General features: G+C 34.2%; 1 protein-coding gene and 1 long non-coding RNA gene across 2 annotated transcripts in view; both read right to left on the bottom strand.

The window, feature by feature from the left end:
* LOC137239631 (uncharacterized) overlaps positions 1–27,057 on the bottom strand; it is an 85,155-nt gene that overhangs the window by 18,646 nt on the left and 39,452 nt on the right. Inside the window, exon 2 of the long non-coding RNA XR_010949439.1 lies at positions 25,982–26,253. This is a non-coding gene — a long non-coding RNA (uncharacterized lncRNA). The remainder of the gene's footprint in view (positions 1–25,981; positions 26,254–27,057) is intronic.
* Positions 8,230–25,974, bottom strand: LOC137239627 (uncharacterized). Its single transcript, XM_067765154.1, has one exon. The coding sequence runs from the start codon at positions 16,040–16,042 to the stop codon at positions 15,089–15,091; it is 954 nt and encodes a 317-aa protein (XP_067621255.1). The 5' UTR covers positions 16,043–25,974; the 3' UTR covers positions 8,230–15,088.

The following is a 27,057-nucleotide window of genomic DNA, read 5'->3' as shown; positions in this document are numbered from 1 at the left end:
ATTATATTTATAAATTTTTTTCAATTTTTTTAATTGTTTTTAATTTATTTCTTTATTCATTTTTTTTTTTTATTATTTTTTTGTTAGTTTTTTTCTTTTTTTTTTTTGGGTTTAACTTGGCTTCTCAAGTTTTTTTTTTAAGTATTAAAAAACAAAACACATGCGAAAATTTTTGTACATACTGGATATTTCGGAACAATAAATTTGTTCTTTTGGACTTTTTGTAGTTTGTCACCCATTTTTGTGATTGTCATTGGTTTTTTTTTTTTTATTAGTTTTCAATACTGATTTTTCTAACTATAAATTAAACCTTTTAATTTAAGAGAATTTGTTTTCTCCTATATTTTTTTGTTTCTAGTTGTTATTTTTGTTATTTGTTTAAAATAATTTGTTTCTTAATTCATATCCTTAATTTTTATAAAATGTTTTTGAAATTTTTAATTTTTGTTCTTTGATTAAAAACATGTTTTTTTTCTTTTCATTGACTTTGTTCAAATTTAATTACTATTTTTAACAAATTTTTCAATGTTTTCACATATTCAACTTTTCACTGTTTGCTGTTTGTAAATTTTTATACTCAGCTGAGCAGAGCTCAGAGTATATTAATTTTGTTCGCATAACGGTACCCCGTAACGGGATAAACTAATCAAGACAGACTTCTATGTATATATCAAAATGATCTGGGCGAAAAAAGAAATTCATTTAGCCATGCCCATCCGTGCGTCTGCCCGTCCGTCCGTCCCCCCGTCTGTCCGTCCATTAACACGATAACTTGAGTAAAATTTGAGGTATCTTAATGAAATTTGGAATGTAAGTTCCTGGGCAGTCATGTCAGATTGCTATTAAAAATGAGCGAAATCGGACTATAACCACGCCCACTTTTTCGATATCGAAAATTTCGAAAAACCGAAAAAGTGCGATAATTCATTACCAAAGACGGATAAAGCGATGAAACTTGGTAGGTGGGTTGACCTTATGACGCAGAATAGAAAATTAGTAAAATTTTGGACAATGGGCGTATCACCGCCCACTTTTGAAAGGTAATTTAAAAGTTAAGCAAGCTGTAATTTGGCAGTCGTTGAAGATATCGTGATGAAATTTGGCAGGAACATTACTCCTATTATTAGATGTGTTCTAAATAAAAATTTGCAAAATCGGATGACCAACACGCCCACTTAAAAAAAATGTATAAGTAAAATTTTAACAAAAAATTTAATATCTTTACAGTATATAAATATGTAAGTAACTTATGTCAACATTCAACTCCAACATTTGCCTCCAAAGCTCTCAGCTGAGTATGTAATGTTCTTTTTAGTTGATTAAATATATGTTGCAAACTTTACTTAATTTTTTATAACTTTATTTTGTAATTTCTATTGTTTATATTTTTAATAATAAAATTTTTATTTTCAGTTTTGAAAATATGCCAAATATGATTTGGTCTTTCCTTTTTTTATAAATCTTAAACTTTTATTTACTCTTTTTATTCAAATTAAATTATTATTTTCGTTTCTGTAATTTTCTTTTTTTTTTTATTTCAGAAAAAAAACTTGATTTTCTGATTTTCTATTGTTTTACTTTTAATAATTAAATTTTTGTTTTCATTTTTGAATACCAACTATGGGTCTTTCCTTTTTTATAATTATTAAACTTTTATTTACTCTTTTTTATTCAAATTAAATTATTGTTTTCATTTCTGTAATTTTTTTTTATTTTAGAAAATATTTAATTTATTTGTAAAATTTTAAATTTTTATTTTTTGTCAAAATTTTTAGTTTTTATTTTCGGGCAAATAATTTTTTTTGTTCGTCCGGAAGATTTGCTTTCAAAGTATTCGCAACAAAAGCAACGACTAAGGAAACTCCATTAACTATAAGATAACAAAGAATTATTCGCCCGGAATTTGTATACAATAAAAATTTCCAGATGAATAGGGACGCCTAAAAATTTATTAATTTACAATTAATTATTTTTTTTTTTCAAAAAAACGGACTCAGTTGATGGGATAACACCACCTGGTACTGAATTCGACTTAAATTTTTTCCTTAAAAAATTTTTTTTGTTTCATTACCAATGACTTTTGTTATAAAATCAATTAAATTCATTAACAAGAAATTATAAAATTTAGTAAAGAAAATTTTGCAATGCATCCATAATGTTGCTACTTTTTGTACACAGCTGTGGCTTCTTACACCCATTGAAGTTGCATGTACCCACAACATAGAAGCATATGCCACTTAAAGGAAATAACATCAGGGAATACATAAGCACGTGTCTACGACATTATTTTGCTTTGTTACAAGTGCAAACAAATATTCATACATATGTATATATGTATATACCCACATATTGATTGATCTGTTGTAGAAAATTTCCATTATACCTCTTCCACGGGTAGATGTGTTTCAGACAAGTAAATAGAACATACACCTATAGATTATGTATATTACAGCGGCGACCACCGTGGTGTGATGGTAGCGTGCTCCGCCTACCACAAGGTATGCCCTGGGTTCAAACCCCGGGCAAAGCAACATCAAAATTTTAGAAATAAGATGTTCCAATTAGAAGAAAATTTTTCTAAGCGGAGTCGCCCCTCGGCAGTGTTTGGCAAGCGCTCCGGGTGTATTTCTGCCATGAAAAGCTCTCAGTGAAAACTCATCTGCCTTGCAGATGCCGTTCGGAGTCGGCATAAAACATGTAGGTCCCGTCCGGCCAATTTGTAGGGAAAATCAAGAGGAGCACGACGCAAATTGGAAGAGAAGCTCGGCCTTAGATCTCTTCGGAGGTTATCGCGCCTTACATTTATTTTATTTATTTAATATTGATATGAAGGTGGCGCGGATCGAAGTTAACTTTCCGGGAAACCCGGACATCTCAGTTATAATATGATTATCAAATAAAGTTGAATTCTTAAGTGAATTAACAGTTTTTTGTGCTTAAGAGCTTTATGTCGTTTCTTCTTTAAATCTCCGTCTCTAGTCTCTTGGCTACCACTGTCATACATAATCAATACACTAAGCATATACAATGAACTTATGCACATTTCAAAATATCTCTTTCATATAGAAACCAACAGTTTATGGGTATGTATTACTTTAGACGAGAATAATGATGCAAAATGAGAGAGAATAGAATGATATTAAGTGGGAGGTCGGGGTCAAACGCAGCTGATGATGACATTTTGTGAAAATACAAATAACCTGACCGGAATAGATAATTAGATTTTTCATTCATGTCACGCACAACAACATGGAAAGCTTTGGCTTTGGTACACAACAACAATAACAACTTTGGCATTAAGCCAACAACAACAAAAACAATCAAGATAACAACAGCTCTTAGCAATCAATAGCAGTAAAGTAAGTTTTATGATAACCACAAATACACTTTTGCTAGCTCGCATATGTACAGCAGTGTTCATATAAATAATGACAAGAGACATCTTGATAAGCTAAAATTTGTTTTAGTTATATGTTTTTATGCCACGTTGGGTAGAAAAAATGTCTGCTTGTTAGGAAAAAAGTTTAAGCGGAAAATCTATAAAAAATTATGCCTTCTCAACGCATACCGAATATTCAAAACAAATCCGCGTTTTTGGTTTTTAGTTATTCTTCATTGTGGACGAAAAAACAAATATCCGGACGGATTGCTTCTTATAAAATCAACAAAGCTCTTTGTTTTCAGAATTTACCTGTTTTTGTCCTAATTTTAATTTTTTGTTTTTTGTTTTGCATATTGTATTAATTATTTAATTGTTTTTTAGTCTTTTTATTTTCATTTTTTTTAATTCTTTTTTATTTTATTTTTTTTTTTTTATTTTTTCTTTTTTTTTTTTTCTTTTTTTTTTTAACCCTTTTTCATTTTCTCAAATTTTTTATTTTCTTTTATTTTTGTTTAAAAACTTGTTTAATTTTTCGTGTTTTTTTGTTTAATTAGCTCTTTATTTCTCAAATAACTTTTGTCCATGCCTTTTAGTTCTTATTTTTTTGTTTCTCTTATTATACCTTTCATGAACATGAAATGTTATATTAACTTTGGTCCGATGTTTGTAACGTTGAGAAATATAGAAGATAGACTCACCATTAAGTATACCGAATTGATAAGGGGACGATCTCAGTTGATATAGCCATGTCCGTCTGTCCGTCTGTATGTTTGTACGCAAACTAGTCCCTCAAATTTTGAGATATCTCAATGAAATTTGGCACAAGGATGTATTTTTGTATTATATTAGACATTTGTCGGATCCGGTAGGATCGGACCATTATAACATATATCTCCCATACAACCGATCGTTGAGATAAAACGATTTTGGTCATTCCTGCCGCAATTTAAAAAGTATAAACGTGAAACTCGGTGATATATATTCTAATATATCATAGCAGATATCCTGAAAAATCACTTTGATCGGAGCTATATATAGTATATATCCCATACAACCGATCGTTCAGATAGAAAGATTTTTTGTATTTTTAGGCATTCCTTTTTTTATTTTTTTTTTTATTAGATTTAAAGTTACTTTAATTCTTTTTAATTTTTTATACATTTTTTGGTACTTGTGTAAAACTTTAGTCGTTTTTCTCAAATGAGTTCTATTTTAACAAAAAAACAAACAAAAAAATTAAATGAAATTAAAAAAGAAATTAAGTGTCGATTACGTTGCTCCTTTTAATTTTTCTGCAACTGTACATAAGTTTTGGTACTAGCGACTTCTGAAGCTTTACTTTTCTTCACTTATGCTGTTTCTTCTATATATTGATGTATTGGAATGCGTATATACATTATCAATCTGGCAGATATAACACGTTTATATTTGTCTTTCGTATATTTATTTTCTGCTTCCTCAGTTACTCCCTCAGAGACTTTGACAACTAAATAAATTCCACTTTATTGCATATCGAAGAAAAGAAATAATTCCTTCGCATGCCACCACCACCATCGATGGCCTCATCAATATTGACGCTATTGCATAACAAACCGCAAACCAACCAAACCAACAGACTACTTCAGCTCAGTCCTTTTCAAAATATATTTAACCCGCAATTTTTCAATGACATTGTGCGTTTGTCGTTGCAGGTTTGAGAACAAGACTATTGCTTGTGGGACCACTTTTGTCAGCATCAATTTAAGTCGTTGGATATGCGAGTATGTACGTTTATGTATATGTGGTTATTGTTGATATTATTAATTTTACTCGGTTGCTGCTTTGGCGTTAAAAGTCTGTTTCATCTACACGACTGTCGCAGCAGACGCTGGTGTTAAGGCCGGAAATGAGTTTATTGGCATTCCGGCAGCTATGGAAGTGACGATATTGAAAAATGTGAATGAATGAATGGTTAAATATAATTTAGCAAGTTTAGTAAAGAGGTTTAGAGAATGAATTGTGGTGAATACTTATGAGCTTTAATATGTTGACGAAAAATTTCAAAAAAAAAATCCTTTCAGCTCAGACGTAGCAAGGGACATGGGTACTTTTAGTTCTCCCAAAGCCTTGCCTAAATGTCAGCCTTGAGTTACTGCATAGGTTTAATCAAAAGGCAGTGGAGATGAATGGTTGGTATTATCCCAAAAATTTACCAATGTACTGACTGCTTAGTTCGAGGGTTCGGAGAGCGCCGCACAGTGGTCCGAAGTTGAAAAGTTGGGACTTGGGACTTTAAATTTACATTTTCGTATTCTGTGATCTTTTTCCATAATTTATTGTTATATAACATTTTTTCGTAAAACCTAATTTAAAAAAGTTATGACACTTTTAGTAACCGAGTTTCATATCGACATACCCTAACGAGCATATGTGTACATCTAGGTATTTTTTACAATTTCCAGCAATTTTGGGTTCACTGAAATAATTTTTACTATTTCTCAATAAAAATATGTATCAAGGTCTAACCCACAAGCTTTCAATTTTATATTAAAAATGTGTGCAAAATTCGCGAAAACTCGACGAAATTTCTTCAAATTTGTGCAAGAAAACAAATATACTATCACTGAAGAAATGAGTGCGATTCAATTCGAAATCGACAATTTAACGGAAGCAAAATGTGAAAAAGTCAGTCACGATTAGTACCAGCCATGATTGATGGAAAAGCTTCATCAATTTTGAGTGATACATCCACGCAACGTTGTGACATATCTAAGGCTGCCCCAAAAGAGATGAATGACCTCACTTTAATTTTTAACATAGACGTTGATAATGCATTTACAAATATGGGATGCCAACTCTGCATGCGAGAATTCGGTTTACGGAGTGTATTCTTCATATATCTTACCGATTAGAAATTAAATCATGGAAAGCGAAAGGAGATAATAAATCTAAATTGGAAGAAAATCGGAGAGCAGTACAGAATTCTTTCAGAAACCAGACTGGTTTATTGGTAGACGTGGTAAAGCAAGGACACGGTACAACAAATGATGGAAACACCGCTAGACGATTTTTCGCTGACATTCAAACTACCGCCTCTATAACTGGTGTTAGTCAAAATCTCATTCAAAGATTCTCAACAATATTAGGGGCACTTTCATGTGGGTGTCCAATAGATGTACAAAAGTTCAACATGTACGCCAGAGAAACCATTCCAGTTTACGTCGAACTATATGAATGGTATTACATGCCTTCAAGTGTGAGCATTTTGGCTCCATTCCTATTGTTGTCCGAAGTTGTCCGAAGAAGTCGCTGAATCCAGAAATAAAGATTTTAGAGAATATCATCGAGACCATGCAAGAAACATTAGTCGCAAAGCCACAAATGAGGACATTTTAAATAATTTGTTACCTACTTCTGACCCATTTATTTCATCGAGGAGATCGAAATTACCTAGTAAGCATGAGGAAATATCCGAAGAAGTGAAATCTCTACTACTCCTACCGCAAAACCTCGACTATGATACAGGAAACTAAATATTTTAGTTTCTCAATTTTAATTGAGTACGAATATAAATACTACATATGAAACGCAACACTTACTTAAAATAATAAAAATTGTTTTTTTTTTGGTCATATACCTATATATATATTTGGAGATCTCATGGACTATTGACCGATCGAATATTTTTTGCTTTTAATTACTCTTTTGGTACTAACGAACAAGCTGGAATAGTAAGCATCATATAAACAAAAAAAAAATAAAATTAAATTAACGAACAAGCTGGAATAACTAAATTTTTGATTTGAAACTTTTTGGATTGTTAAATATAACTTCAATATAAAAAATTTATAAATTAAAAAATCTAAATTGTTCTAATAAAAAAATTAAATGCATAATATGAATTATCAAATATTTTTTTTTTAATTTTTTTTAAAAAGTGATTCGCAATACTAAAATAAAAAAAAATAAAAAAGAAATAAAAAAACAAAAAAAAACGCGAACCTTTTCGAACCATGAAACCGAGTACATTGCATAGTATATAACCCTAACTATATAAATAAATTTATCAAGTTTTGAGGATATGTGAGGAAAATGAGTTAACGGTAAAAATGTGATTTTTTCCATACATAATTTTTTTTTATTTGCTATAACTTTTTTGTTTATGACTTTATAAAAAAATACTCATATATATGTAAAAACGTCATGTAATGAGACTTAAAATCGATCCCCATCAAAGTTTTTGTGTTTTTAATTAATATTTTTTTCAATTCCCTATGTCCACTGTGCGCCTTATTTGCAATTAAACAGTAGTTAATAAATATTTAACTTTATAAAACGGCAAACATGTTCTACACGGTATAAACTCAACCTCGATTATAATATTAAAAGACAAGACATTAATTAACTATGCTGCATTGTGCATATCGTTGTACATATATGTATACAGACATATGAATTTTGAGATTGAAAATTAAAAAAAACAGTATTTAACGAATATGAATACAAATAAAAATTAAAAACAATATATATTTTTTTACTTAAAAAGAATATTTTTAAAGCACATGAAAATTATCAAAAAAATGAAAAACATATTACTCAAACATAAAATAAATAAAAAAAATTTACGTTTATTTCCAAATCTATACATTTTTATCTTTTTACATTTTTTTTTTATACCTTTTAGATTTTTTTTTATTTTATTTTATTATTATTTTTTAATTATTTTTTTTTATTTTTATTTCATGTTTTTTTAGTTATCTTAACTGTTTATTCTTTTTGAAATTATCTAAAAAAATATTTATTCTTTATTTCTTCGATTTTTTTTAATTTTCTGCATATGTATTTTTTAATATTTATATTTTCTGCGTATGATTTTTGTTTTCCTTTATTTTCTTAAATTTTTTATATATATGTATGTAAATAATATATAATAAATATAATCTTTGAAATTTATTTTTATTAAAAAAATGTAAATCTCTATAATAAAATTATCATATGCACATATGCATGTATGTGTATGATTAAAACTTAAAAAAAAAATGTAATTAATTTTTTAGAATTTTTTTTATTAAGAAAAATACACAAAAAACTGACAAAAATTAAAGTAAAGAGTGAGACAAATTTTTGAAAAAGTGGAAGTGTGTATGGTTTAGAAGTTAAGCTGTTTTTAATTAATAAATTTTTTTTTATTTTATATTTTTTAGGTTTGCATAATTTTTTTTTCAATATTTTTTTTTTGTATTTCTATTAGTAGTTTTTTTTCCTTTTGCTAATATTTAAAACATTAAAAAAAAATTTTATACTAGTACTTGTTAGCCTAGACTTTGAATTTTTATATTAAATATTTTAACTTTTTGCCTTTATTTGAATTTTTTTGTTTTTTCTTTTTTTATTTAAAAAATTTAGGAAAAAAAAATTAATTATTTTAAAATAAAAAATGTAAATTAAGAATATACGTACGTCTTCACATTTTCGGAAAAGCTCAAAATTATTAAAATTAAAATATAAACAATTTTATAAAAAAAAAAATAATAATTTTTCTAGCCATTATTCTGCAAATCTCGGGCAGCTTTAATTCCAACCGTTTCTATTCACATGCACTTGAATACCTTGAATACCAATAGAACACAGGGCACAAATTCAACACCTCATCTGCCTGTGCGCCTAAGAGCAGGCAACTTAACAAAACAAGCTCATCAACACCGCAGCGATCATTTCCCTAATGCGGCAGTTACTCACGAACGTACGTACCAAAAACGTGTCAGCTGACACGACCTATCATATGAGTGTGCAATGTAAACGAAAACTCACCGACGTGCAACGCCCGTACGTACGTAGCCCGGAACGTAGAAATCAAAACAATTTTGATTTTTTCCGTAACAACGTGTCAGCTGATCGCTCTCTCACTAGACAGAGTTGCCTAGTAAACTTTTGTGCGCTAATTTTTGACCGTTTGGAGTTTTATGCAAAAATACCTAATTAAAGTTTGGAAAATTGTGAAAATAATTCGAAATAATCATGTAAAAGTGCAGATTATAAATATGTAATCTATTTATATTTAATTAATATTAATTCCAGCCTTTTACAACATCAAAACTAAAATGGAAAAACTTGATGTTGATGATGAAGCATGCATGCAAACTGGTCAATGGCAACAGTGCTTATCTGGAAGCAATACACACACAAATATGTTATGTACATGTACGCAGACGCACACATTGATTCCTACGGGCTTGAGGGTTCGGTCAAACGTGTTTCGTACGACAAACGTCCGTACGTACGGCACACGTCGGTGGGTAATTGCCGCTTAACGCACACTGAATGTTTTACACACCTTTGAACGGTACAATGAATATTGTCTAGCATTTTGAATACATTGTATTAAGATTTTATTTGCGAGATAAACACAAAATTTATATGAAAATGTGAAACACCACATAGAGCACTATTGAAGATGATGATTAAGGCTAAGCAAATAAATAACGAATACGTAACGGGGAGATGGCGAGAGAAAAACACCAAATAGAAAAAACACTGAAATACAACAGAGGCAGGCATAACAACCAACATCAAAAACAAAAAAAAAAAAACAAAAAATAGCCAGCGTAGCAGATTAAAACACAGATTAGAGTCATAACGCGTACAATTGGCAATAATAATGCAAAGTATATCGGTAAAATCATGTAGACAAAAGCTTATAATGAACGTGCTAAAACATGTACATACAACAAATACATACATACATACACAAGCTAAACGAGTAAGTGTGTATGTTGACAGCTGAAAGGGCGTGAAGCCTCCCTAACGAGCACCATCATTGGTTTTGATACAGGATACAAAACAACACAACATATCCTTATAAAATTTGCAAGCGTACACATACATATATATAAATAGGTGTGCTAGTGTTGGTTAGCGCGTGTTGCTGTTGGTGAACCTAATGCGACTGATTTGACACAAGCGTAGCTATAGCATCCGAGCAGCAGCAAAAACAACAACACTGTACGAGTATAGAATTTATTATTTCCTATTTATGCTGCAGCAAACCACATGTAACACTAGGCGTTGGTGTTGCTTAGCATTGGGAGGTAGACGAAATCATGCATAAATAAAATTTGTTGCATATGTATGCCATGAAATAGGGCGACATGTGAAAAAAAAACATTGCCAATATTTGACAGAGGTTATTTTTTTTTTTTCTTTTGCGCTCATTACGCCCGTATTAAAGTTGTAAAACTTTTTGTGTTTACTATTTTCGCTAATAAACCAAATAATTTATTAGATTGAGTGTATTTTGCTTGAGTGTACCTACTCGGTAAAAGATAATAAAATTTGTATGCGAGAGAAATGCATAACGAAGTAGATATTCTTTCGGAGTCCCCGAATTAACGTAATAAAATCAGGAAAACTAAAAGCAACGAAAACAGCAATATAAAATATTTATTTTTGGATCAATAAATTTTATAATATGGCATATCTAACATAAATTGTTGTATAACGAAATAAAACATAACAAAACTCACCACGAAATAACGCAGCATGTATACCCTAACGAAACATAATCTAACATAACACCGTCAAATAAACCTCGTTTAACATGCAACATTAATATTAAGATAACATGAAACTGCGTGACAATAAAACATAACATAGCAAAACTATACATCAGCATAGCACAAGAATTCTTGACATAGCATGCGATAACAAAACATAAAAAACCATAAAATAAAATGTTCAAGTTTTGCAAATGGATTCATGAGTTGGATCACAATTTCGGAAGACAATGGTGGAGAACTCAACCTATGAAACATTTCTTAGTCGTTTCGGTTTCAAGGTAAAATTTAATATTTTCTCTAAATCGGTCTAGGAGCGATTACATAAAGATGAGTTAAGCTTCACTCAAAACATACACAATATGATACTCTTTCCTATAGGCTTCCGCGAGACCTAATACCGAAAAGGATAAAATAATAAGAGCCACCAGTCTGCTACGAGTGGCGAGTAACTCGCTGGAAATTAAAAAAAATTGATACGTCATGTTTTCTAAGAGGGACATTTTTAATTGTATCGCATTTGTCCATGCCGTGATGGCACCTTGTGCAACTGTGATTTTTGGAAAGAGAATTAATTAATTAATTAAATACAGTCGGAAAAAAACACAAATACCCAGCGAAAGTGTATATAAGACATTTTATGCACATCTCACCCAAAAAAAAATCAGCGACTACCTCGAAAAAAACATTTAGCAAATGGCTAAAAGTAACGAGTGACGTCTCTTATTATATTTATGTTGGTAATACCACAAGCAGTATTCTCTGTCGATATTTACAGCAGCAGGAGCTTCGCCTCATACAAGTGCACGGGAAGTTTAGTTATCGTATGTAACGCAAAGGCACCGAATTCCGACCACTGATCGATATCGCAAAATGAATCGCTCAAAAGATAAAATAAAAACCCTAGAGGTTATTAGAAAATATGGTTTTCTAATATAAAAGGAACTTTAATTTGAAAATATATGCATAATTTCGTCTTATAAAAGCTTAAATATTTTTATCGATTTAATCTTTTAAGTCTGAAAATAACTTAAAGCACCGTTTTCCGACCGACCGACTACAAATGTTCCTGTACCCGACCACTAAGTACCTAGATTCCGACCACCCAATTCCTTCCTTGTAAAATCAGCAATATGGCTCAGAATGGGAGAATAAATAAAAAAAAAACACAATATTTTTGAATATTACTTCAATATTTATTAAACATTTTATATAAAACTAGCAGGCCCGGCAGACGTTGTTCTGCCCTAAATATGGCCTATCTGCATACATTTTAATAAGCTTTTTCCGTCCAACTTTGCCCTACCCCTCTACACTTTTTCCTAATCTTTTTATTCACTCCTCCCTCCGTCTTTTTCGCTTCATCTCCATCTTCGTCTCATTCTACCTCTTCTTCAGTCTCCTTCTCTCTTTTCTCTTCTCTCAAGTTTTCTCCTTCTTCTTCATCTCTTCTTGCCTGTCCCAGAGGGTGGTACGTATTTTGTTCCAGTCCCATTCCGAGTCTCAGTCCCAGTCCCACTCCGAGTCTCAGTCTCAGTCCCAGTCCTAGTCCTAATCCCCGTTCCAGTCCGTCTCTGGTATACTTCCCGGAAAAAAGCATCGTAAATACTAATATAGGCAAATTTATGTACGAAATTTCAGGCAAATCCAATAGGACGTATGTAAATAGGTATGTGGGTATTATTAATTCTTGTTTTTATTTCGGCTTCGCATGCATATTTATCAGTTTTGCCAGGTTGATGCGACTAAATCGAATATCACAATGAACTTTAGAGCTCTCAGCAACAGCTTTCATTTGCTATCCATAATACACACACATTCTAGGGGTATCCGGGCCTATATCTCGAGACCCTAGTCACCCAGCGGTGTAAAATTTACTCTGTATTATAGCACACATCAACAGCTTCAATTTGATATCCATAATATAAAAACACATTCTAGGTGTATCCGGGTCCATGTTTTGGCCTATATCTCGAGACCATAGTTACCATGCGGTGTAAATCTTACTCTGTACTAAAGCATACATCAACAGCTTCAATTTAATACCCATAATGTAAAAACACATCCTAGTGTTACCCTGATCCACGTTTTGTGCTATATCTCGAGACCCTAGCCTCCCAGTTGTATGAAAATTATCCTGTACTATATCACTCATCAACAGCTTTTATTTGATATCCATATTGTATAAACACATTCTAGGGGTACCCAGGTCCATGTTTTGGCCTATATCTCGAGACCCTAGTCACCAATAAGTATGAAAACTACGATTTACTAAAGCACTCATCAACAGCTTTCATTTGATATCCATATTGTATAAACACATTCTAGGGGTACCCGGGTCCACGTTTTGTGCTCTATCTCGAGACCCTAGCCTCCCAGTTGTATGAAAATTATCCTTTACTATATCACTCATCCAGAGCTTTCATTTGATATCCATATTGTATAAACACATTCTAGGGGTACCCGGGTTCACGTTTTGGGCTATATCTCGAGACCCTAGCCTCCCAGTTGTATGAAAATTATCCTGTACTATAGCACTCATCAACAGCTTTCATTTGATGTCCATATTGACTAAAAACACATTCTAGGGGTACCCGGGTCCACGTTTTGGGCTATATCTCGAGACCCTAGCCTCCCTGTTGTATGAAAATTATCCTGTACTATAGCATTCATCAACGGCTTTCATTTGATATCCATATTGTATAAACACATTCTTGGGGTACCCAGGTCCACGTTTTGGCCTATATCTCGAGACCCTAGTCACCAATAGGTATGAAAACTACGCTGTACTAAAGCACACATCAACTGCTTTCATTTGATATCCATATTGTATAAATACATTCTAGGGGTACCCGGGTCCACGTTTTGATCTCAAGACCCTAGACACGTAGCGAAAGAAAGGTAGACGTTGGCCGATTCTCAGACCTACCCAATATGTTCACAAAATTTCATGAGAATCGGTTCAGCCGTTTCGGAGGAGTTCAGCCTCTAAAACCACGACAGAAGAATTTTATATATTAGATTTGCAAAAATAAATTAATACATATATACATAACTACTTATATGCGTTTAATGGAGGGTTAGAGTACTCTTCTGTCGGAACTTCTTCCGGAACATCATAAGTCCCACGGCTTGTTACGAGAGCCGGACCTGCAATTTTCAAATTATGTCTGAAATATCATAGAGTAGGATATCGTCTTTCACCGGCCATTTCCAGTAATTTCCACTCATTGCCATTGTCTTTACTTTCAAATTGTTATCTATATTTTCGATTACAATACCGGGGAAATATTCTCCCTCATACTGCACAACAACAAACGCACCTTCTGGGTACTCAATTTTTTCTTTTGCTTCTGAAATATCTACTATGATGCCATTTTTTGCCTTAGCTTGCTGGCTCTTTTCATGTTTTGCCTTAGTTTCCTGGCTCTTTTATTTCCTCTTTTGAGCTCTGTCTAATTTTTCCTTCTCTTTAGTTACTTTCTCTGCCTCAACTCGTCGTTGATACTCCATGAATTGGTCGCTAGTTGCTACAGTGGGATACATTTTTGATTTTTTTAATTTCCCCTAGTTATCTATGGCGGTCTTTCTTTTCTATATTTCCCGGCCAATAAAGGGCGTTTTTAAAAGGTGTAGGATACCCGCTGGCATTGTCTTCTGATATCTTGACTGGTGTTTTCTACTCTTGTTGTTGCCTATATTGAAGGTTTAAATCTGTATTGAAAGCTGAATCTCTTGCTTGGGCTTGTTTTGATGTAGATGGCTGAGACGTTAAATTCACTATACTTAAAGAACCATCTGGTTCGATTGTTGCCTCAATTGCGTCATCATTAGCTAACCAAAAATCTTCAGTAATGATTATATCAGAAGCAGTTTGATCTAAGTTGCAAGGGAGATTATTTTGAAAGGAAGATTCATTCATAGATAATTTTTTTTTCAGATTGTATGTTTTTCCAGAATTTGTAGAGTTCAAGAAATCTCTCTTCAAGATCAATTTCAGAGTCAAGATTTTTAAATTTATTCACAACTTCCGTAGGCAAACGCGCTTCAACTTCATTTAGTAAATCCCATGGTTGACTCTCATCTGTGTTGTGTTTGACGAGTTGTTTAGGAGTAGATACTGCTAGGTTGTTATTTTTGTCATTGGGGATTTCTTTTACTAGCTTCGAGAAATCTATAGCATCCTCATTAAACGGATAGAGCCACACGTTTGGAATGCTTTTGAAATAATTTCAGGCGAAAGTGTTGCATTTACAGACTTATGCAAAATATTCGCAATTTTGTTCCCATTGTTTATCATACGCATTTCTCGGACATCATTACGCCAACAATTTTTTAAAGGATAAAATACCCCTACATCCAAAGGCTGTAGACGATGGGTAGCATTGGGATAAAATGCTATCAAAATTATTTTATTTTCTTTACAGTATTCACTCAGATTAATGTTAATGTGGGATGAATGACCATCCAGAAAAAGAACGACTGGCATTTTGATTCCTTTTTCTTTTAACCATGGGTGAAAGACATTTGTGATGTATTCAAAAAATGCCTCACTGGTCATCCACCCAGAATCAGAGTGACCCATTCCCCACCCTTTAGGCATGCTGGCTGTGATATGCGATGGAACATAGCGTTTATACGGAAACATTACCAATGGAGGAGATATTGCCCCATAAGCACCTACTGTAAGTAAAACCGTCAAACACTCTTTCTCGTCGTTAGCAGTACGATTGTATACTTTTTTCGAGCATTTTCTGACCAATACTTGCTTTTCTTGAGGCGACAGATAAAAGCCACTCGCATCACAATTGAAGATACGTTTGGGATCTTGGAGAAGTTCCAATAAATAATTTTCCACAAAATACTGCCGTATTTTTGAAAACCAACTCCTAATATTATTCTCCGAAACCATGGCTCTGCATATTGTGAGAGATTGTGGAACTCTTTTCGAAACTTCCGGGTGGCGAGCTAGAAACCCATTATACCATTTTTTACCCGGTTTGACATCTTTGAAAGGATTTTTACGGTTTAAACTCTTAATTAACTTAGTGACAGAGTCCAGCAACTGGGTCTTCGTTATCGGAAAACCAACTTCACCCAATTCTAGAATCCATTGCCCCAGATACATCTCTTTAGAGCTTGTCAATACCTTGGACCCCCTACATTACCTGGATTTTTATACTTTTGTTTTAATGTGTCTAACATCGTTGTTTTTGGAACCTTGTACGTTTTCGCAGCCTGGTTTATGCTAATTTTTTTCTCTCATCTCTTTTAACGCTTTTTCCATATTCTCCTGCGAATACTTCAACTTTTTCCTTTTATCCATGACGAATAACCTGGAAAAATACATGCGATTTAAAACAAGCACACAAAAACCAAAAGCACCGCAGTTGGACGGAAACAGGGACAGCGAAAGAAATCGTATCCAGATTCCGCCCAAACCCAAATTTACCTAATACGACCTCGAATCCGAGTTTTATTCAAATTTTTTAGCACGTTTCTACTTCCACGGACTTACAAGAATCTAACAATATAGTAATTATGCAATTATATCTAATAAACTTAAAGTAAAAGACTTTAAAACCCGATTGGTTTTTCGAAATAAATTGGAAATAAAGGGAAAAAATAGAGCAAACTTTAACGTAAATTACAAAAAATCCATTAAAGTATTAATAGGTCGGATACCGGTGTATTATAAAAAAATATATTAAAGAATAAGTAAATGAGCACTAAACACTCACAAAACAAAATAAAAAAATAGAAAATTAGTTTAAGTTACAAACTTGCAAATTTCTATTACCGACCAAATGGTCGGTATTAGGAATATTAATATTTTTTAGAGCCCCTCTTTCCGTCCACAATTAATTGACCGATTAATATATTAAGATAATGAAATTTTTCTTGCATATTAAAATTTAAAGACGTTAAAACACTAATAAATCATATAAAATAAATAAATGTCAAACTTACCACTGAATAGTTTAAAAAAATCTCACTTCTTATTTTGTCCGGTTTATGTTTTTTTCGCATCACATTTTATGCGAACTGTACTGCTGCGTAGCTTTTATTAAACTGACAGAGTATCCGTTAACGTTTGAAACTCAAGTTTTGACAATTGACGCACGATGATTTCTCGAATTGAATGGGGTCGGTATTACGGCTTTTTAGCTAATTTTTACATGTTTAAACCAATAAAAACTAAAATGGTCGGATAGAGGAGGCCGGTCGGTAAACGGTGCCTTTACGTTATGTAGCCCAAGTTCTTAGCAAGCAACGTACGGACCGGTTCAAAGCATCGTTTTGTTTTTGTTTTGATTTCGCTCTTCAAGTTTCGGTGCCGTCCCTGTTTAGCATCCTGCTTAATGAAGTGTTTTAGTATTTAAGTTGCGAATTTACTTTCATTTTTCAAGAAAAGTTCCGCTTTTTTAATTAGTTTTTGGTATAGTTTAGGTTTCGTTCGTCGAGCTTTGTTCCACTTTTGGTGTTGGTTGATTCGTTTGCCTTTTGGTTTCTTTCTTCAATATTGTTATTGGGTTCGCCCCCGTTCGGATTTCGATTTCTTTCAGTGTCGACTTCGTTCGTTTTATCTAGATTTTCCAGATTTGTTTTGTTTTGATTACAGTCTTTATAATTGATTTTGATTTCTTTCTTTAGGATTTGTGTCAGTTCTGGGTTTGGTTGACTTGCTTCATTTTTCGTATCTTCCTTCAATATTGTTGGTTTAATTCCTGTTTGGATTTAGGTTTTCTTGTTTCTAAAAGTTTCGTTTCAGTTTTAGTTTCATTACTGTTTTACATTCGTTCATCATGACTGGTTCCGATGCTGATTCGATCTATATTGTGTTTTATTTAATTTTTTCAGATTTGTTGGGTTGGTTTGGTTTTTGTTTCCTTTTTTAAGAATAGTTTCGGTTTTGGTTTCGACTTTCGTTGCGTTCATACATACTAGTCTCAGTTATACTTTTGTTCTGGCCTTATCTTCGTTCTTTTAGATTAGTCCATAAAAGTTTCAATCCGGTTCCTTTAAGTTTAGCTTCGTTTTTGAGTTCTGTTTGAATATCGATTTAGATTTGTTTCCTGTGTTGGTTGTGTTCTTCAAATGTGGTTTCGGTTTCGATTAACACCATAAATTCCAGTTTCGAATTTCTTCCGGTTTGGTTGCGTTCTTATTAAGTTTCGTTTTAGTTCGTTAAAATTTGTGGCGTTTCAATTTCGTTTCGGTTTCGGTTGCGTTCTTCGAAATTAGTTTCGTTATTGATTTTCTGTCCTCCCCTTTATATTGTGGTGTTCAAACTCATTCCTCAAGACTAATTTCAGTTTCGTTCCAGCTTCGTATCAGATTTCGTTTCATTCTTCAAGATTGGAAAATGAGTTTTAAAATATTTCTAAAAACGGTTTAGTTTTGGTTCTCCTTCGGGTAAAACTATAGGTTTAGATGAAAACTATAACATCCACAGTAATACGGTTTCGGGCGTTCCTGGTGAAAGTCCTACACCAGGGGAAATTTTTTTACCACTCAAGAGTGTCATGAAATCAAATTGTTGTCGGAGTCGGATCGTAAACCCATATATGTATATGTCGCTTTGATGTTCAAATTAGATTTATAAACCAAAAATCAATATATCAATTCAATCACCAAACCAAAATATTTTGAGTACATTGCAGCATATGCATTAATTTCAAAACCGATTCTGAAAACACCGGATTCAATGACACACCTGACTTTCTTTATCTAGCCAAAATAGGTCGCAATCTCAAGAAACGCTACTTGGAGTGGCAAACGTATGAACATACCATTGAGATCGCAAAATGAAAGATTGGTTTAAACTTAAATCCCTACCATGTCATAATGATATTAAACTTAACGTAGCCTGAAAACGCTAAGACTTTGTTCATTTTGGGATTTCCTTCTATTATGCCTTTAAGCTTTGGATATCCTAAATTAAACGCTTATTTCATACTCACATATCCGCAAATTGCAGCATTTATTCAAACTCCACACATCAATCAAAAATTGTAATAGATTTTTTTCTTTGAAAGAATTTTTTATGTAATAACCGGAAAATTGCAAAAATATCCGCTCAATCATCTCGGAGGCAAATTAAAAGGAAATTAAAGCGTTGAAAGGCAGAGTTAGATAGAAAAAAAATTAAGCCAAGCAAGTAGCAAATGAATAGTGTTTCCACTTTTTCACAATCGCGCCCAATAATACATATTCACCTGCTTTTCCACAAACTATACAATGCAAATTGAAGAAGGATTTAGAAAAAAAAATAAAGCAAAAAAAAAGTGAATCAATAAAGTGCTTAATCAAAAAAAAAAAAAAAAACTGGAGGAAAACTAAAAACTAAACTTTCAAACTAAATGCCATTACCATTGAATTTAGCTAGCAGCACTGCACCTTTGCCAAGTGCAACACAAACACACCCAATATATCCGCACACCCCCCGACGCATATGGGAATTGTAAGCAATTCAAAATCAAATCATTGCGTCCACAATCAATGCTGCCACAAAATGACAGGCACTGCTGCAACATTTCTTAAATGAATGTAGTTGGTTGGCTGCTTGGTTGCTTGCCTGGTGGCTGTTGACGATTTGCTGGAATGAAATGCTTGCTTGTTGGCTGTTGTCGAGTACTCTACTTGTTGGTTACACCGAGTTTTTGGCTGTATTTTTGACGGCGACAGCAAACGTTAACTAACTATACTAACACAAAATTGTTGAATGATAGCGGCAGATCAATCCATATTGGTCCCTTTACTACTGACTACACTGCAAGGAGCTGACAAAATAAATTGATGTTGGGACAACAACAACAAAAATGTCAGCAACCAGTAAGCGACATTGAGGCGTACGATAAAATCAAATCACTTTGGGCCACACGCTGTTTGTTATATACCAATGCATAACGGCAACATAAACAACAAATAAAGAAAATGTGAAAGAGTCAATCCCAACAAACGACAACAAGCGCAACAAAATTAACTGCAGTAAAGTAAGGTGGCTGCAAATGCTGTAAGGGCCTTGTTGCAAGCATAGCTTAGAAAAGAAAGTTAATAATAGTGCAAAAGAGTTAATGCTAGGGATTTTTAATAGAACGGTTAAACAATTTGAGAAAAATACCTATAAATTTAAGTAGTTTTTTAAAGAAATTATTAAATCCGAATAGTCAAATCAATAATGAGGGCGGTATGGCCTAGAAGGTCGCATGTGGTCATAACAAATCGTTCTCGAGATGGTCGGGCTTGGTACCGGAACGTACCGGATAACCGTCCGCGTGCCCATGTAAGAGTCATCCTTACAAGTATTTTTACTATAATTTTTACCATTAAGTGGTATAATCGGAATATACCCATGCCCTCTTTTTAAGTAACAAATGTTTCCTATACATAAAATTCTTCGCTATTTCAATTGCAAACTCTCTTAAAATTTGACACCTTCGTTTCCTGTGTAGAGGTGGGTCGATCGGCATAACAAAATTAAAAAATGGGCGTGACAATGTTCACTTATCAAAAGAGGTTTTCAATCGGATTACGATATCCCGCAAACGGTTAAAGATACACTTATGAAAACTGGTATGCACCTTTTTGTTTAAAAATGTTCTCCTCCCAATAAAATTAGAAAATCGGTTGATGACCACGTCGACTTTGTATATAAAAACTCAAAAATACGTTTTATAGACTCATCTAAGACAAATATCCGTAAAACTAGGTAGGACATATAAGCAAGGGACGGCCTGGAAGGCTGAACGTCGTGAAATCAAATTGTTGGCTTGCCAGCCGTAGTACTATCTAAACTTGTTAAATAATAACAACATAGTCCAGCGAATTAAGACGCCGCGGATACGCTGCCTAGGCCATGTTATGCAATTGAAAGATGACGCTCCGGCTAAGAAAGTGTTTCATATGAAAGCAGAGGAAGAGGGCCGCCCACACTTCGCTGGAACGATGTAAATTCCCTTGGTGTGACCAGTGGGCAGAGCGAAGAAGGGACTGCGCGGCTTGTTGGGCGGCCATTGTCGTTTAAACAGTTAAGCGCCAATTAAGTAAGTAGGTAAATAAGTACACTTAACATAGAAAAACAAATAGCTCTAAAAAGAGCTTGGCCTAGCTACCATAACAAAATAAGCCTATAAATGCTTTTTCCGGACAAGTTTTTTGCCAGCTCTACCTCTACTGATAGACGATATTGCGAAAACTCAGAATAAAAAATAAATACTAGGCGCGATTTACTTCCGAGGAGATTTAGCCTGATCTTCCCCTACAATTTGGTAAGCTTTTCATAGCAGAAATACACTCAGTATTGGCCAAATCACTGCCAAGGGGCGCCCAGAAAAAACTTTTTTTAATTAAAAAAACTCTTTATAAATTTTGTATGTTGCTCTACTCAGGACTTGAACCCAGGACCTACGATGTGGTAGGCGCTGTTACGATACCACCACACCACAACAGCCGCGCATTTACTACTACAGGATTTTAAAAGTAGATATTCAACGGCAGTCACAATAAAGAAAGAAAAAAGTTTTACGCTCTCGAGTTGTATTATTTGCGGTGCCGGACGCTTTATTCGGATTCTTCTTCGTTTAGAAAAAAAATTTGGGTTTTGAAGCTCGCTTATTTCCATTTCAGATCTTGCATTTCATCAGCGATCTTGTTCCCTGCGGTAATACTAGACGCGGAATCACAGCAGAGAAAGACATTGGGGTGGAGCAAGCGAGGCTCAACACTATCCCACTAAAAAGATTACTTGGCATGCCAATGTGTGAGATCTAGACAGTTATGCATCTCTTTACAAACGCAGAGAAAAAGTTCCTGTACATTACTAAAATTTGGTTTGAGATATTTTAGTGCATAAGCCCCAGCGAAGCCTCGTAAACTATGCACAAACTTAAGTACCAAATACAATAACCTAAATCTAAATAAAATAAAAAAAAAAAAACAAACAATTCCGCAGTATAGTCAAATTTCTAACAAAGGGTTCATGAAGTATTCACTGCGTACACATCAGTGCTTCAAGAACTGGTGTAAAGCCTAAATTCATTTTTCCGCATCCAATGCAGAAATGTATCTTCTACAAGTGTAGCTGTATTTGGATGCATGATAAATTAGACAAAAAAAGAGCACAACAAAAGATTTAGAAAAAGCATTCAATTTTATGTAGCAACTTATTTAGTTTGAACAAATTTCGGCGTTCCTGCTGCGCTGATTGGTAAGAATTGCGAAAGCAACTCTCAAAACTGAAAACTTTAACAGCGCCAATCAAAACAAGCTGACAAGTACAATTCATATCGTCATAGCTATAGTGAGTTGGCATTAAAATTGTTTATTTTGAGTGGCATAACATTTTGACTCCGTTTTAGAATAGTAGACAAATAAACGTAAAAAGGGGTAGGTAGGTAGGTTGAACTGGCCGGTCCATGAGGACCTCACATAGACTGATTGAGTCCGTAGTGTTACCAGAAGTTTGTTTTAACGACCAAACTGAAAAACCCTATCAAAAACCAGGACCTATGTTACAGGACCTATGTTATAAAATAACTCCGTCCTCTTGGCAAATACTAGAAGCTTCCTAGGACTTAAGCCACTTGCTGCTTCTAGATCTGACAGCTGTATCACTCCTAATAGCTAGAGTCTTAGCCTGGCAAGTGCAGGGCACAAGCACAGAACGTGCTCGATCCGCACTTCCTACATCTGCTATCACTGACCAAGCCTAGTTTAAAGGCATGTGACGCCAGAAGGCAGTGTACAGTCAGAATACCCGTCATGAGTCTACAGTCCTCTCTTTTTAATGAGAGGACCAACTGTGTTAGTCTAAGGTTGTAAGACCTACACATAATCTTCGACACTTTACAGCCCAGCGCTTGAACCCACGCCTTTCCCGCTTGGTCGATCATGTGCACCTCTCGCCTTCGCTTCATCTCGCCCAATCTAATTGGGACATCTACGGAGCAAGCTTCAAGGGATGCGCCCTTTTTAGCTAGTTCGTCCGCTTTTTCATTCCCATCTATTCCCATATGCCCTGGGACCCAATATAGATGTATGCTTCTCCCTGTCCCGATTCTCTCCAGAGACTGCTTACACTCTAACACGCATTTAGATGCTGTGCTATGCGAGATTATTGCCTTAATCGCTGCTTGACTGTCAATATAAAAGTTAACACGGCTGCAGCTTAAGCTATTCTCTTCCAGGGTTTCTACTGCTTTGGTTGCGGCTAATATTTCCGCTTGGAAAACGCTACAGTAATCCGGCAGCCTGTAGGATCTGCTTATTTCCGGATCAGCGCAGTATACCGCAGACCCTACTCCTTCCACTACTTTGGAACCATCGGTGTACACATGTATCGCCTCGTCCGCCATTTGCGCACCCTTGCGCCAACCGTCCACCTCTATTATGGCCTTAAGATCTCCCTCGAAGCGCAGATAGGAAATCATGTAGTCTGTTCGTCTTGTGGTTGATGACGCTATACTACTATGGCCATATGGTCGGCGCTCAAGCTGCCCCGAAGCACCGAGCCTGGTTGCGGTCGTTAACGCTTTGTTCTTTGCTACCAGGTCTGGTCTACAGGTTGGATGTGTAAAATGGCATACAGTGCAGCCGTCGGGGTTGTTTTCAGGGCTCCCGTAATGCCAAGCATCGATAGTCTGCATACCCCCTCTAATTTTTTGAGGTATGTTTTTTTTTGTGTGGCTTTCCACCAAACAAGAACTCCATAGTATATAATAGGGCTTACAATCGCTGTAAAAACCCAATGAGAAAGAGATGGCGATAGGCCCCACGTACACCCCAGCATTCTTTTACGTGCATAGAGTGCCGTTGAGGCCTTCTTGACCCTCTCCTCCACGTTGAGCTTCCATGACAGCTTACTGTCTAGGATGATTCCTAAATATTTTGTGCAAGGTTTCTCCTGTAAGGTCACCCCTCCTAACTTAGGCCTGGTCCAATTTGGGACCTTGTACCTCTTTGTAAATAAGACCATATCCGTCTTCTCCGCATTGACTTTCAATCCGACATTAGATGCCCAGGTATGAATATCGCGAAGCGCCCGATCCATCAAAGAACTAATCTTTGGAAGGCACTTTCCACTTATGACAATTGCAACGTCATCTGCGTAAGCCGTAAGTTTTACGGGTCCCTCATCGAATTGCCTGAGCAGTTGGTTGATTACCAGCGTCCACAGCAGAGGTGATAGCACCCCTCCCTGCGGCGTGCCCCTGTCCACTGATTTCGTGGCCTCGTACAATCCCCATTTCGATGTAATCTTTCTGCAATTTAACATGCAGCCGATCCATCTGATTAAGGCAGGATGTACTTTAATGTAATTAAGACCATCCATAATCGCCCAAAAGGGGTACACGTCGCCTAAATGTATGCAGCAGCTTATAAGAGTTCATTTGAAATAACCAAGCACTGCTTCATTTTATAATTTCGATGATAGTATTTTTTTATTTATTCCTTATTTTTAAAAAGCCTTTAGTCATGCGAGTTTTATGCACAAGTAGGCAAATCTTACATTTTTTTTAATTTATAATTTAATTTCTTTTTATTCAATTATATATATATTATTTCTATATATGTGACCCGGTCTATGAAAAGGTGGCTTATGACTCAAAAAAGAAATTGCGAGAAACAGCTGTTAACAGCTGTTTTTTTTTTTTTGAGTCACATAGATATATTATTTCCTTTTTTTCTATTTGTTTTGTTTCATTTTTATTCTTTTATTATATTCTTTTTTGCTTTTTTATTTTTTCTTTTTTTTATTTATTTTTTTATTATTTATTAATTTTTATTTATTCATTTCAAATTTTTATATATTTTTTTAAATTTTTATTTTTATTACTTGTAATTTTTTTTTAATGCTTGCATATATTTTTTTTTTGTTTAAGAGATGTGGTGTGATGGTAGCGTTCTCCGCCTACCACACCGTATGCCCCGGGTTCACACCCCGGGAAAAGCAACATCAAAAATTTTAGAAATGAGGTTTTTCAATTAGAAGAAAATTTTTCTAAGCGACGTCGCCCCTCGGCAGTGTTTGGCAAGCACTCCGAGTGTATTTCTGCCATGAAAAGCTCTCAGTGAAAACTCATCTGCCTTGCAGATGCCGTTCGGAGTCGGCATAAAACATGTAGGTCCCGTCCGGCCAATTTGTAGGGAAAATCAAGAGGAGCACGACGCAAATTGGAAGAGAAGCTCGGCCTTAGATCTCTTCGGAGGTTATCGCGCCTTACATTTATTTATTTTATTTTTTTTAATAAAGACCATTTTGCATTAGTGAATATTGGAGTTATTTATTCAACAGTTTAGCGATACGAACGTTAGTAGAAGGTTGCAAATAAGGGTAATTTCCCATCACTAATCTGATACTAAGTAAATAAAGCCACAACAACAATAAAGCAAGCTGCTAGACTTGATGTACGTAAACAAATTAAACATTGTCTGCACACATACGTGCGGGGAAACAGAGAGAGATTCTCACAAGCACATGTCATCATAAGCCGCTCACATATACACACGCATATGGATACAAATTGCAAATATACGTGTCAGCATCAGGTTCACGAAATTACTAGACCTTAGGAGAAATGGGTGAACGAGGAAACCGAAGAGTATAAAAGCGGCACAGGCTGAGACATCACAAAATCAGTTTCGATTGAGACGCTATCTAGCGAGCAATAGCAGTATTATTTGAAAATAGTAGAGTTATTTATTGTGAAGTACTTTAATAAAGGCCATTTTGCATTATTAAATATTGGAGTTATTTATTCAACAGTTTAGTGATTCGAACTTAGCAGAAGGGCAAATAAGAGGATTTGCAAGTAAAATCGTTACAATATTTTTAAATTTTACCTTTTTTTTAATTTTTTTTATGTTATATATTTTATTTTGAAATTTTCCCCTCATTCTTTGTAAATTGTTGTAATTTGGTTCTCTAACTTAGGCCGTTACCTCGGCATAGATTATTTTTATGTAACGTGCCTGTTGTTTCATTTAATTTTGCACATCTTTATACATATCACAAATAAAAAAAACATCTTTTTTACCCGCTTTTTTTGCGTTTTGCTCAACTTACCTTCTTTTTCAGCAGCTGCAAGCTCAGCAGCGGTGGCAGTAGTGTTGTTTTCAGCTGGGTGAACCATTTTTGTTTTGAGTTACTTTTCTTTCCTTGAAAATTGATTTTGGCGGATTTAAAAATATAAATCTTTTTTATTTGAAAATATTTTTTCTTGGTTTGATGTTTAGAAAGTGACTGAAACTCTTCGTTTGATTGAGATGGATTTTATGAGAATATTTTCCACTCGAAAGTTTATAACTCAGTAGTGTTTCGTTCAAGACAAAAATTTGCTGTAATTAATAAGAAATAAGTATTAATTATACATAAACGATAAGTTGAACAATACATATGTACATTTGAAAGATTGATAGCCAACATATTTATCTACTAAATATGTACTTAACTATCTTATATATTATTTCTAATCGCTGTTTTTATGTACAGGTCCATTTTTCGCACTTATTTGGAATCCAAATCTACATATAAATAAAGTTTTGGTTGTAAAGATGGGGATTCGTGCTATTAGCGAGCTTTGGGCATTTTTAGTCGTAGTGCTTTTGTTTAGCTATATTTTATTAAAATAATTTGTTAAAAAAACGATTGTGAGCACACAAAGAAATCTGTACTATGGTACTAGTGTGAATATTTGATTAGAACGAACACTGCATTACCGGCAGTCGCTAACTTTCGCTAGATTTCAGTGCAAGCGCATGTAAGTTTATAGACGTTTGATTGATAGAACAGCTGACTTCTGTTAATATTTGATATGAAACTTTTATATTTGTTGCGGAAGATGCGCACGGGTCCGGCTCGTATCATGAATTTATCTTTCAGTTTGCCCAACATTTTGCGCGTAGCTTTGCACGGGTTGTTTTTCGAGTCCATTTAATCCCGTTCACAAAAGGCAATAAGGCCAATAATGGCTAAAACACAGAAACCCGACTCGTGTTAAGCTAGACCAACCATCGATATTTTGTAGAAAAAAGAAGTGTAATAAATTTAATTAAAGCGTATTAAATTATCATTAAATATTATGTAATTAAATACTTTTTTGACTGGACATAATCGTTGGGCTACCTTAACTAGCCCAAACT

Source organism: Eurosta solidaginis, chromosome 2, assembly GCF_040869045.1.
Source record: "Eurosta solidaginis isolate ZX-2024a chromosome 2, ASM4086904v1, whole genome shotgun sequence".
NCBI lineage: Eukaryota > Metazoa > Arthropoda > Insecta > Diptera > Tephritidae > Eurosta > Eurosta solidaginis.
The sequence above is the reverse complement of the archived record's forward strand: the minus strand, read 5'-3'. Positions and strand labels throughout refer to the sequence as shown.

What these genes read in the sequence shown, in the direction of transcription:
- LOC137239627 (XM_067765154.1), bottom strand. Translation starts at nt 16,042, where the DNA reads ATGTATCTGGGGCAATGGATTCTAGAATTGGGTGAAGTTGGTTTTCCG.